At 57.3% G+C, this 12,896-nt stretch overlaps 1 protein-coding gene across 1 annotated transcript; it reads right to left on the bottom strand.

Annotated features, from left to right (window-relative positions):
- Window positions 1-6,754: 6,754 nt before the first annotated feature.
- Window positions 6,755-11,055, bottom strand: ACTB (actin beta). The gene is made up of 6 exons (XM_069570020.1): window positions 10,050-11,055; window positions 9,190-9,318; window positions 8,787-9,026; window positions 7,902-8,340; window positions 7,631-7,812; window positions 6,755-7,514 (listed from the first exon to the last, which is right to left on the bottom strand). The coding sequence occupies exons 2-6, from the start codon at window positions 9,310-9,312 to the stop codon at window positions 7,371-7,373; spliced, it is 1,128 nt and encodes a 375-aa protein (XP_069426121.1). The 5' UTR covers window positions 9,313-9,318; window positions 10,050-11,055; the 3' UTR covers window positions 6,755-7,370.
- Window positions 11,056-12,896: the final 1,841 nt, after the last annotated feature.

The following is a 12,896-nucleotide window of genomic DNA, read 5'->3' as shown; positions in this document are numbered from 1 at the left end:
TTCCGCTCGCCCGCGGGCGGGTTCCATGTGGCCGCCATGTTGGATGCGGCACACAGGAAAGGGCCCACTAGGGCGCGGGGTGAGCCCGCTAGGCCAGGCCGGCCCGCACCTGCTCTCCGACCTCATCTCCAGCTCTTCTGCGCACTGCATTCCCCTTTGCAGCTGTGCGGGCCCCTCTTGCCGGTTGAGCACTCTCTTGCCTCTAGGCCTTTGCATTTGCTGTTCTTGGTGTCTGTAGTGTTAAGAAACCACCTGTCAGAGAGTCAGAGAGCCAGTCAACAGGCACACACACTCTCTCTCAGAGAATAGAATTACCTCCTCCCCATCACACACACACACACTCTCTCTCTCTGTCTCTCTCTCAGAGAACAGAATTACCTCCTCCCCATCCTCCTTGAACACACCCAAACTTGCCCTTATCCTGCGCAATTTTTCTCCATAAGTCTTCACACCATCTGATCTACTGTATCTTTTTTTTTTTCTGTCCTCCCCCAATAAACTGTAGACACCCTGTACGTGGAGCACTCGCTGACATAGGCACTGAATAAACATTTTCTGGGTAAATTAACGTATAGATGATATGCTCTCACCTGTAACGTTTTGCATTTAAGAATCATTATCGGACTCCCATGGTGGTATGAGTGGATAAGAATCTGCCTGCAAATGAAGGGGGCACAGCTAAAACCTGGCTCCTGGCTCGGGAAAATCCCACATGTCGTGGAGCAGAGCAACAAAGCCTGTGTACCACAATTACCGAGCTGAAACTACTGAGCCCATGCACTGCAACTCCTGAAGCTCTGTGTCTAGAGCCTGTGCTAAAAATCCTGTGGACAGAAAGAACTGGATTTGAATGCTTGTTCCGACTTCCTCCTGGGTGACCTAACCAAGTGTGTTTCTTGGGAGGAGGGTATCAGACTACAGCCAGCTGAGTGGCTTAAACAACAGAAGTTGCTCTCACACTTCTACAGGCTGGAAGTCAGAAATGGAAACGTTGACTGGACCATGCTCCTTCCAGAGGCTCAAGGGAAGAATCCTTCCTTGATTCTTTTTATGTTGTGGGGAGTTGCCAGCAATCCTTGGGCTTCTTGGAGGGCTCAGCAGTAAAGACTCTGCCTGTAATTCAGGAGCTGCAAAAAATGCAGGTTCAATCCCTGGGTTCAGAAGATCCCCCTGCAGGAGGACAAGGCAACCCACTCCAGTATTCTTGCCTGGAGAATTCCATGGACAGTGAAGCCTGGCGAGCTATAGTCCACAGGGTCCCAAAGGGTCAGACACAACTGAAGCAACTTAGCACACACACACCAGCAATTTTTGGAGTTCCTTGGCCTGTAGCCACATATTCCAAGTTCTGCCTCTGGGGCCATCTTCCCTCTTTGCCTGTGTGTGTGTGTATCTCTTTTTTGTTTTTTCATGGGATCTTACTTCCCTGATCAGGGATTGAACCTGCACCCTCAGCAGTGAAAGTGCCAAGTCCTAAGCAGTGGACTGCCAGAGAATTCCCTCTCCTCTTATAAAGACACCAGTCATGCTGGAGTTAAGATCCACCTTAGGCCAGGATGGCTTCATCTTAACTAATGGCGTCTGCTGAGACCTTGTTTGCAATAAGGTCATATTCTGTGATTCCAGGTGAACCTGAACCTTCAGGATACACCATTCTACCCAGTACGTCAAGTTTCACATCAAACGCTCTCTGGGCGTCATTTCCCTCCCACCTCACCAGGTGGAGCCAGTTAGTATCCAGTTAGTATTGAGAGCGCTCCGAGGGCAGACCTCCGTGGGGACAGGCAGAAGTGAGTGCTTCGGAGAGCTCATGGTTTGGTCAGCCTTTAGGTACCACTCCAGACGCACATATTAATGGAGTCCCCATCGTTTAACTATGCAAGCCTCCATAGTGGAGCTCAACTTTGACCGAGGCAGGCGTGTGGGGGAGTTTCACAGGCCCAGATCCTCCTGACTGCCACGCCCCTTCCTTTTCTTCCTTTACAAGCCAGAATCAGGTTTGTTTCTCTCTGTGCCGGTGTGTTTATCTTCTTTCCACCACTGGCACAGGGCAGGGCAGCAGCAGGCCCTCAATCAACTTTGTCAAATCAATGATGAATTAAATGCGATTATACAAGTACGTGTCCAGCAGAGAGGAGCCATTCAATACTTATAAGCTGGAACTATAGTAATTCTTACTCATCCTAATGAGGAAGGCGCTCCATGTGTCCTGGGACCCCCAATTCCAAGGAACACTTGAGCTGGAAATCACTGAGTGTGGGCTTAAGGAGACCGGGAGAGGGGCCTACACTGACGCCTCACTGCTCCTATGATGTCGCAGGCCTTTCTGGGTTTGGGTGACACTTCCCTCAATAGCATCCACCAAGAAGTGCAGGTGAACGGATAAATGAGCACAGTCCATCGAAACCATGGAATATTATCCAACACTCAAAGGAAATGAGCTATTGGGATTTCCCTTGTGGCCCAATGGGTAAAAATCCGCCTGCCAATGCAGGGGACATGGATTTGATCCCTGGTCTGGAAGATTCCACGTGCTGCGGAGCAACTCAGCCCAAGCGTCACAGCTCCTTGGTGTGTGCCCTAGATCCCTCGAGCCGTAACTGCTGAAGCCGGTGAGCCTAGAGCTCAGCAAGGAGGAGTGAGCAGCACCCTGAGACGCCTGCGCACTGCTAGAGAGAAGCCCCCACTGTCCGCAACGAGAGAAAGCCCACGCGCTGCAACGCAGACCCAGTGCAGCCAAAAAGAAACAAAGCAGTGTATACACAGGTTTTTTTAATCTGAAAAAAAAAAAAAGAATGAAATTAGCTGTTAAGCTTCGAAAAGACATGGGGGAAACTTAAAGGCATATTACTGAGTGAAGAAGCCGATCAGGAAAGGCCACAGACGACATGACTTCTGGAAAAGGCAGACGTTATGGAGACAATCAGAAGATCAGGAACGGCCAGGAGTTAAGGGCACCAGAAGAGGGCAGATAGGCCAAGCACAGAGGACTTTTAGGGCGGAATAGTGTACCGGCGGACATCTGTGCAAACCCCTCCCAGGTAAACACCAAGAGTGAGCCTGAATGTGAAGTATGGGTGACGTGACATGTCCGCGTAGGTTCATCAGTGGAGACAAAGGCACAGCCCTGCTGGGGGTGTTGATGGTGGAGGCTATGCAAGCAGCGGGCATATGGGAAATGGCTTCCGCTCAGTTCTCCTGTGAACCTAAAACTGCTCTACAAATTAAAGTCTCTTTATTTTTGAAATATGCATATCTGACCTTCTCACTCCGGAAGACCCTCCTTCTGTCTCTGCCTGTGCTGCCCCTTCTGTTGGGCAGCTTTCACCCCAACTCTAACTCTGTTTCATTATCCTCCCAACATCCTTTCCACAGAAAGCAGTCCTGTTTTCCTCCGTCACTGTCCTTCCAAGTATTCCTTGAAGGCATTTATCCCAGTGGATAATTAAAGAACTATCAGTATGAGTTTTTGGTCCACATCTGTCCTCCCACCAGGCCAGTGCCATCCACTAGAACTTTCTATAAGGAGGAGAATGTTCCACAGCTGTGCTGACCAGGGGGCGCTTGGACTGCCACTTGTGCAACTGATAAACTGAATTCTTGATTGTAATTTTGTTGTTGTTCCGTCGCTAAGTCTCATCCAACTCTTTGCCACCCCATGGACTGCAGCATGCCAGGCTTCCCTGTCCATGGGATTCTCCAGGTAACAATACTCTAGTGGGTTGCCATTTCCTTCTCCAGGGGGATCTTCCTGGAACAGGGATTGAACCCACACCACCTGCATCGGGCAGGAGGCTTCTTTACCACTGAGCCACCAGGTAAGCCCACAATTGTAATTTGTTTAAATGTAAATAGCCACCTGTGGCTTGAGGCCCCCTCGGGGACAGTGGTGCAAGACTGGAAGTCCTCTGAGGGCAGGGACAGTGTCAGGACATCACTACTGAACACGCCTTCCTCCAAAACTGTGTCAGTGCTCAAAATACAAGTTGAATGATCAGTAAGGTGAAGGAGTGAATGAAGGCGTCAACCACTGGCAGGGGCTCTGAATGATCCCAGTCCCTGAGCCCCTTTGGCGACTCAAACCACCTGCCACTGGCCCCCTAGAGCTGCCCCACGACCTCAGTTCCCCCCAGAGATGACTGGCCTCCAACAGTGTCACCAAGGGCATGTGAGCCTCCCTCACCGCTGGGCTCCAGGAAGACACATCAGGATGAAGGCAGTGACCTAAGGTTCTGAGCCCCTGCAACTTGCTAAGACTCCCCTCCCCTCAGGGCACCTGTTGGGGTACAGTTCCCTCCAGGCAGAGGGTGCTTCTGGGAGGAAGGACGTTCTGGGCGGTGAGAGATGGTTTCGGTTCCTTAAGGTGAAGCTCCGGTGTTCAGAGCGGCCTCACGGGGGAGCCAGCCACCTGGGAAAGCTGGGAGGAGACTCCAGGGTCAGAGTGGAGAAGCCCAAGGTCAGAACAAGAAGACAGCCATTTGGGGCCTGAACCTTGCCTTGTCTGGCCTGTTGATCTCTCAGGCTTTCCAGATGTCAGGGTCAAGTTCCAGCGTCCTCACTCATAAGGTGGGTGACCTGGGGCCGGTGTACCTGGCCTCGCTGAGACTCAGTTTTCTAACCTGTAGAATGGGTATAGGAGGAAGGTGGGAGGCAACCAGCACCCTCTGGCTTAACCTGGATGATCAGCCCAGCAGTGGGCCCCGGAGGGAAGGGGTGGCACCTGCAGGGTCAAATGTGTGTCTCCTTTCAAAGGGAAAGACTGAGGGGCACCTGCTCGCAAGCACCCTTCCTGCTGCTACTGACATCCCCATTTCTCAGATGGGCATGTAGACAGCAACATGATTTTCCAGGGCCACATAGAAAAGACACGTAGCCCCAGCCACCCTCTCATTCATCCCGGGCGTCTGTCCTCACTCAATCAGGGCCACTGCCTGAGACGCGCATGCCCACACTCCACTTCCCCAGGTGACTCCTGGCCAGCTCACACACCCCTCCCACAAGAAACGTGTCTGAAGAAACCTCCTACTCAAGAGCCATGGCCACTCCCACCCCCCATCAACCAGATTTACGGTCCTTTATTACTTTATTTGTTATTGGGAAAAGGCAAAATGATGACTGCTGCTCTTTTTGGTCACCTGTATTTATTTATTTTTTGCTTTGATGAACTTGGATATATGGACGTGATAAATGGCCCCCATCTTCCCTGACCGACCCTGTGGTCTTCTTCACTCTCAGCCTCTGCACTTTTTTCTTCTCATTGCTGCTGGGCGCGGTACGTTCCTGTTTATTCTATCTTCCCCAGTGAACAGGGCGCCTCATGAGGGTAGGGAACAGCTGGTTTCTCCACCGCAGTCCATTCTGGGGACAAATAGTGCTTGGAAGGAGGAAGGCAGGGAAGTAGGAAGAAAAGGGGCGGGGCAAGAGGAATTTCCAGACTGACGGCTCCTCCAGGGCTGGGTCTGTGTCCAAGGCATCAGCATACAGTAGGCGCCCAGCTCTTACCTGAGGAATGAATAAGCAGTCCAAGGTGGAAACTTAACTTGTATCTCCCAGATTCCAGGACTCACCACCACCCCAGAATTAGACCAGAAGAACTAACTAGAACTGACCTGACCCGGGAGGGACTTCCCTTCTCAGCCCTTGCTTTCTGAGCCTCTGTCCTTGGCACCCTGCTCTTCCTCTGGGCCAGGTGAAAGAGGCGGCCTGGGATGCCCTGGAGAACAGGACCCCTTCTGGATGGGACGCTCTGCACCCGCTTGCCGTTTCATGTGCTGACCCAGCAAAACCTGCCTGGCGAGCCCAGGACTGTGGGCTCCTGTTTGGTTTTGGAAGCCATCAGTCCCCTTCCCAGCGCAAAGATAACCACCTTGCGCTCACATTTCTCCTGTTCCTCCAGACCTGGAGTTGACCACACCCCCTCAAGATGCTGGGCAAAACTACATTCCTGAGGGTCTGCGCTGTTTCTCCCGGAGATGGGAGGCGGTGGGTCATTCCGCCTCCAGGGGCCACAACTCCTAGCGGAGTGCTGGAGGGACCCCCAGGTTCATGTTGGGGGAAACCCTCAAGGCCGCCTATCTGGATTGACTTGGGGGTCAGTTTCTGTGCCTCTCACTCCTTCTAAAGATAGGGGGCCCATCCCTCATAGGGGAACCTTACCTCTTTCCCTCCGTGTCTGTGGGAGGCAGGCTGTAGACCCCCGACAGGGTCTTGGGAGAACTGGGGCAAACTGCCCTTGAAATTGGGAACCCACCAGTCCCAAGGACGGATCCAGACCTTGGCCAAATCCCCCCAGAGCCATCTCTGCCAACCCCACAGCCCCTCACAAGTTGGGGTGGGGGCCCTGCGCACCTATAGGAAGATCCCCTCCTGTGGGAGTCACTCCAGGTGAATGGGCAGGTGTTAGCCTTGGGCTCAGCCTCAGAGCCCCTAGCCCGCCTCAGGTTCTGAAGGTGAGGACAAAGTCTCTGACTTTGGAGGCCCCTGCCCCCATTCCAAGAAGACAGTCACAAAGATCCCCACCCAATCGCGGAGGTGGGTATAAAGACCCCCAACTCCAGGGCTCCTGACTCTTCAAGCATCTGAGAAACGGGGATAGTAGGGCCAGACCAGGGCATTTATCTCTAACAAACGTGAGAGGTTAGAATCCTTAACTCCTCCCCCATGACCCTCCAAGAACCCCCAGGGAAAGAGGTGTCTCAGCGAGGCCCCACCGCCCTACCTTTGCCCCCAACACGCAACCACCACCAACCATAGGCCGTGTTTAATTGTGCACTTTATTTAACTGGTCTCAAGTCAGTGTGCAGGAAAGCCCTGACTGCCTCCGCACCTCAACCCGCTCCCAAGGGGACCAAAAGCCTTCATACATCAAGTTGGGGGACAAAAAAAGGGGGCCGTGATGGCTGACCATTCAAAATAAAACAAACAAAAAAAAACAAGTATTAAGGCGAAGATTAAAAACAAAACTTTTTTTGGAGTACATAATTTACACAAAAGCAATCACCTCCCCTATGTGGACTCGGGCGAGGACTGGCCCCTTCTCCTTAGAGAGAAGGGGGGTGGCTTTTGGGAAGGCAAAGGACTTCCTGTAACAATGCATCTCACAATATTTGGAATGACTATTAAAAAAAAAAAAAAACCATGTACAGTCAAAGTCCTCGCCACATTGTAGAACTTTGGGGATGCTCGATCCAACCGACTGCTGTCGCCTTCACCGTTCCAGTTTTTAAATCCTGAGTCAAGCGCCAAAAAAAAAAAAAAAAAAATCAAAAAATACAAAAAAAAAACCAAATAAAGCCATGCCAATCTCATCTCGTTTTCTGCGCAAGTTAGGTTTTGTCAAGAAAAAGGGTGTAACGCAACTAACAGTCCGCCTAGAAGCATTTGCGGTGGACGATGGAGGGGCCGGACTCGTCATACTCCTGCTTGCTGATCCACATCTGCTGGAAGGTGGACAGCGAGGCCAGGATAGAGCCGCCAATCCACACGGAGTACTTGCGCTCAGGGGGCGCGATGATCTGGAGAGAGAGAAGGAAGCAGTGAGGGCCCTGGCGCCATCTCCCCGGTGACCATGGGACCGGCTGACAGCCACCACGCCCCTCAGCACCCCGTCCGCCTCCAGCTGGGCGCTCACCTTGATCTTCATCGTGCTGGGTGCCAGGGCAGTGATCTCTTTCTGCATCCTGTCTGCAATGCCAGGGTACATGGTGGTCCCGCCGGACAGCACCGTGTTGGCGTAGAGGTCCTTGCGGATGTCGACGTCACACTTCATGATGGAATTGAAGGTAGTTTCGTGAATGCCGCAGGATTCCATGCCTGGGGAGAGAGAGAAGGCAGACTTAGCCTCCAGTGTGGCCACAGGGTGACCTTCGTGTGGGGTAGGCAGGGAGGGCCTTCTCACTCACCCAGGAAGGAAGGCTGGAAGAGAGCCTCAGGGCAGCGGAACCGCTCATTGCCAATGGTGATGACCTGCCCGTCCGGCAGCTCGTAGCTCTTCTCCAGGGAGGAGCTGGAGGCCGCGGTGGCCATCTCCTGCTCGAAGTCCAGGGCCACGTAGCAGAGCTTCTCCTTGATGTCACGGACGATTTCCCGCTCGGCCGTGGTGGTGAAGCTGTAGCCACGCTCCGTGAGGATCTTCATGAGGTAGTCCGTCAGGTCCCGGCCAGCCAGGTCCAGACGCAGGATGGCGTGGGGGAGGGCGTACCCCTCGTAGATGGGCACCGTGTGGGTGACCCCGTCACCGGAGTCCATCACGATGCCAGTGGTGCGGCCAGAGGCGTACAGGGACAGCACAGCCTGGATGGCCACGTACATGGCAGGGGTGTTGAAGGTCTCAAACATGATCTGTAGGGAGAGACAGGCCACGTCATACTTGGGACACCACAAGGGGCAGTCAGGCCAGACTGGGGACATGCAGAAGAGTGCAAGGAACACGGCTAAGTGTGCTGGGGATCCCAGGATGGGGATTTACTTCAGAACATATTGTGCACCTACTGAATACACACTCCAAGGCTGCTTGGCAGCAACCTCGGTTGGCTTTTGTCACACGAGCCAGGGTTAGTACCTACACCCACAGCACTTTATGCTTTCAACACCTAGTCAGAAAGGCAAACACCAGAAAAAGATCCCATCTGGGGAAAAGCAAATAGAACCTGCAGAGTTCCAAAGGAGACTCAGCTCAGAGAAGAAAGTCCTAGGAAAATGGCAGAAGAGAGAATAAGTGAGAAAGGGCGTGGCAAAGAAGGGCAAGAAAGGAGGGGCGCTGAGGCAAGGCCGGGCGGCCCACTGACCTGGGTCATCTTCTCACGGTTGGCCTTGGGGTTCAGGGGGGCCTCGGTCAGCAGCACGGGGTGCTCCTCGGGGGCCACACGCAGCTCGTTGTAGAAGGTGTGGTGCCAGATCTTCTCCATGTCGTCCCAGTTGGTGACAATGCCGTGCTCAATGGGGTACTTGAGGGTCAGGATGCCTCTCTTGCTCTGAGCCTCATCCCCCACGTAGGAGTCCTTCTGGCCCATGCCCACCATCACGCCCTGCGGAGAGAGGAGCGAGGAGGCGCCTTCAGCTTTGGCCAAGTCCCACCGACCCCCCTCCCCACCCAGAAAACCAAAAAGGCCTCCCTCCCTCCTCCTCCCCGCCAGCTCCGAAGAGCCCAGGACCCACCCACTAAGCCAGACCCCCAGGTTGGGGCCATACCTGGTGCCGGGGGCGCCCCACGATGGAAGGGAAGACGGCCCGGGGAGCATCGTCGCCCGCGAAGCCGGCCTTGCACATGCCGGAGCCGTTGTCAACCACGAGCGCAGCAATATCATCATCCATGGCGAACTGTGGGGACAACCAGGCGCTGAGCCGAGGTGTAGGGGGGTGTCGGGCGCGGCCGCCCCCGCCCTACCCACTTCCGGCGCAGCGCGCCTTCGAGCCGCTAGGGGGCGCCGGCGCGCGCGCCCAGATTAGGGACAAAGGAAGCCGGGCGGCCGCGTTATTACCATAAAAGGCAAACGCGGGTTGGAGGCGGCCCCCGCGGCGCGCGGCAGGAAGCCAGGCCTCCGCCCCCTACCCACCCGGCGCCAGCCCAGCCCCGCCCCGCCCCGCCAGCGCCACCCGGCCGGCGCGCGGCGGCGGCCACGCCCGCCAGGCGGCCGGCGGCCCCGGGAGGAAGTGCGCGCAGGCGCTCTCGCGCCGCGGGGGCCCCACCCCTTCCGGCCGGCCGCCCCGCCCTCACTTCCCGAACCCAGCGCGCAGGCGCACGAGTGTCCCCCAGCCCCCACTCCGCCGGGCCGCGCCGCCGCGCCCACCCTCCCTCCCCGCGGCCGCCTCGGGATCACCTTGGAGGAGCAAAGCCGCCCGCTCGCGGACAGAGATCCAGGGCGTCCCCGGCCGCGATGGAGCGCGCCCCGAGCGCAGCTCCGGCCCAGAGCGAGAGGAGCGTAGGAGCCCGCTCTCTGCAGCCCGGCGGCCGTCCACGGGAGCCAGGATCCCGGGGGAGCCCTCCTGCCCGGAGGAGGCGCCGGCCCCCCGGCACAGCAGCGGCCCGGCCGGCGCCGGGGGCCTCTTACCTGGTTGCGGTGTCGACCGGCGGCGAAGGCGGAGCGGCGAAGGCGAGAGGCCTGTGCTGGCGGGGCGGACGCGGTCTCGGCGGTGGCTGCGCCTCGCGCCGCCGGGTTATATAGGGCGCCGCTGCGGCCGCTCGAGCCATAAAAGGCAACTTTCGAAACGACGGGCGCTGATTGGCCCCGCGCCGCTCACTCACCGGCCTCGCCGCACAGTGCAGCATTTTTTTTTTTTTCTTTAACCCCCCTCTCCCCTCCTTTTGCGAAAAAAAAAGAAAGCGATGGACTGGGAGAGAGCGAGAGCGAGATTGAGGAAGACGAGGGAGAGAGTTTTGGCGTTGGCCGCGCTGGGGTGCTGGGCGGCCCCACGGGCAGGGGGTGCGAGCCCCAGGCCGCCGCCCCGCCGAGCAGTTGCCCCGGGTCTGGCCCTGCGTGGCCAGGCCCTCACCCAACCTGCCTCTGTCTCTGTGGGACCCCCAGGGTAGTGAGCGCCCCGGTGGGCAAGGGTTGGCACAGATGCCCGGGTTCCTGGTCGCTGTGGGTGCATGCTTAGGGAACAGATGTGGGGAAGAGGTGGGCAGAGAGCCCTCCACCCTTACCAACATTAGCCCAACTGTCCAGAAAGCCAGGAGGGCCTCTGACTGGGGGTGCTCCGCTTGTTAAGTGGGTGTTCTCAGTGTGCTAAGGGGGCCATTATTACTCAGACCTGGGGCTCGGGGCTTGTGGCCATTTAACAGGGACCCCGGTTCCCAGGGACAGGGCAGCCCTCCCCCAACCCACCCAGGGGCCAGCGGCTGGCCAAGCCTCCCCTGCTGCAGGACTGGACAGGGGTGGGATCTGTAGAACAGAGGAACCGTTTCCATGGAGCTGGGCTGCCTCAGGACTGCCTGGTCACACCCAGCCAAGGCCAACCCTGGGCCGTTAACCCGGGCAGCTGCCAAGCTCTACCGGGTGCAGGCAGGCTGGGCCATTCAGTGCAGCTCTGGGGCCCGGGCCCCACCGGCCATCGTCTGCCTGTCACGTGCAGCTGACTTGCCCTGGACCATCTGGAGGCCACCAAGCGCTGGGGAAGGACACTCAGCGTGCCGGCGAGGAGTGAGGGAGCTGGGGGAGCAGTGACAGCCCCTGAAGACCAGCTGCCCTCAGCCAAGGCCCAGCACACCTGCACCTGCCCTGGACCTCCCCCGAACACTGGGCCAGACCTGGGTGCCCTGCAGTGTTCTGGGTGGTTCCCTGATCTGAACTCTGCCAGTCTAGCAGGGAGAGCTTGCCCCCTCCCCCCAGAGGGTGGACAGCAGTGGTCAGCGTTTGGCAAAGAGGCACCCAAGAGGGCATAGAATCCCAGCCTGGGGGAACACGCAGCTTCTCAGAGGTGGTGACAGGCTGAATTATCACACAGAGGAGAGGGTGGTCCAGGTGGGGGCCCTGCCTGTCCCCAGGGGTCTGTTTGCAGGCACCCCAGGCCTGCCTAGGGCTTTGCTACACATAGTAGGTGCTCACTGAGTGTGTGTTGAAACCAGTGAAAGATTAGTCCATATATGGATGTGGAATCTGGCCAGGGAAGAGGCAGCTTGGTCCAGCCCACTGCAGGAGGCCGGTGGCAGGGCCTTTGAAGGTTGCCGAGGCCACAAACAGGTAGGAAGAGTGACCGGCTCTCAGCACAAAGCAGAGCCCCCGAGGCTTAGAGCCGCAGGCTGGCATTCCCAGGGAACTGCTCTCGACAGCTCCCCCAGCACCACCCCAGGCCTGGGTGAATGTTTCCAATCCATCCACTGCCTGCCTCCCTGGGACCAGATTGCCCTGTCCCTGGCCTTGTGTCTCAGTCACGGGCATTTGGCCAGCTACCCTGGGACCTGCCAGCCCTGTGATTCAGGAGCTGTGGTGGGAATCGGGGCCATGGGGCAACACGTGCGAGACTCGGGTGGCCCCCAAAGGCTCTGTGGGCTGGAGATCAAGGCCAGTCCCTGGGATGCAGGGCCTAGGCCGCCATTGCACCTCTTCTCAAGAGAGGGGCTCCACCCCCCACCCACCCACCACGGGCTGGAGGATTCCTGGCCATCGGTGTCTGCAGCAGCCTGGTGGTCTCCTATGCATCCTTCAAGGCCCATCCCAGAAGGCCCCTTCCTTGAGGGAGTCCTTTGGGATCTGCAGCATACACCTCCGTCCCACCAAAGACAACTGCACAGGGCCGGCCTCGCTGACCAGAGGGGAGTCCTTCCAGGTCTCTGTCCAGCGTCCATCTCCCCATCTCCTCCCACCGAACCCACCCCCCCCCACCGGCTCTGGTCACAGTGCATCAGTGACCCCTGGGTGTCCTCGGCCTTGAGAAAGGACCCTGGGAAGATGGAGGGTTGGGGGGTGGTTGAGTCGCTAGCCTGGGGGGCTGGGAGGAGCTGAGAGGCAGCAGGAGGGAAAGAGGAAGTGGAGCGGCCGGAGGAAGAGGGAGGAGGTGCGCAGGAGAGGAAGTGAGCAGGTCCTCTGCCCGTTCGCGGGAACTTTGCCCTTGCAGGGAGTTTTCCGAGCTGTCACTGGGGCAGGCCAGCACCCAGCCCCCGGGGCCCTTAGGCGGCTCAGCCAATGGCGACGGCACTTGCGTTTCTGGTGCTTTTTTTTTTCTTCTTCTTTCCCTCTTGCGGTTCTCCTCCCCGAGAGGCCTCCAGGCCAGCGGACCTTTACAGCCCATACCAGAGGACCACTCCCCGCCTTCCTCCAGAGCCCGCCCCGACGTTGCCGCCCTGCCCTAGGGGACCCCAGGCTCCATTTTTCAGAGGAAGAAACGGCCGAAGAGAGAGGGGAGGAGACCTTCTGTCTCAGACTGTTGGCTCCAGGAGGGCAGTGAGCCTGCGATGGGTT

The sequence above is a fragment of the Ovis canadensis genome, chromosome 24 (assembly GCF_042477335.2).
Source record: "Ovis canadensis isolate MfBH-ARS-UI-01 breed Bighorn chromosome 24, ARS-UI_OviCan_v2, whole genome shotgun sequence".
NCBI lineage: Eukaryota > Metazoa > Chordata > Mammalia > Artiodactyla > Bovidae > Ovis > Ovis canadensis.
Note: the sequence above shows the minus strand (reverse complement) of the source record. Positions and strands in the feature narration are given on the sequence as shown.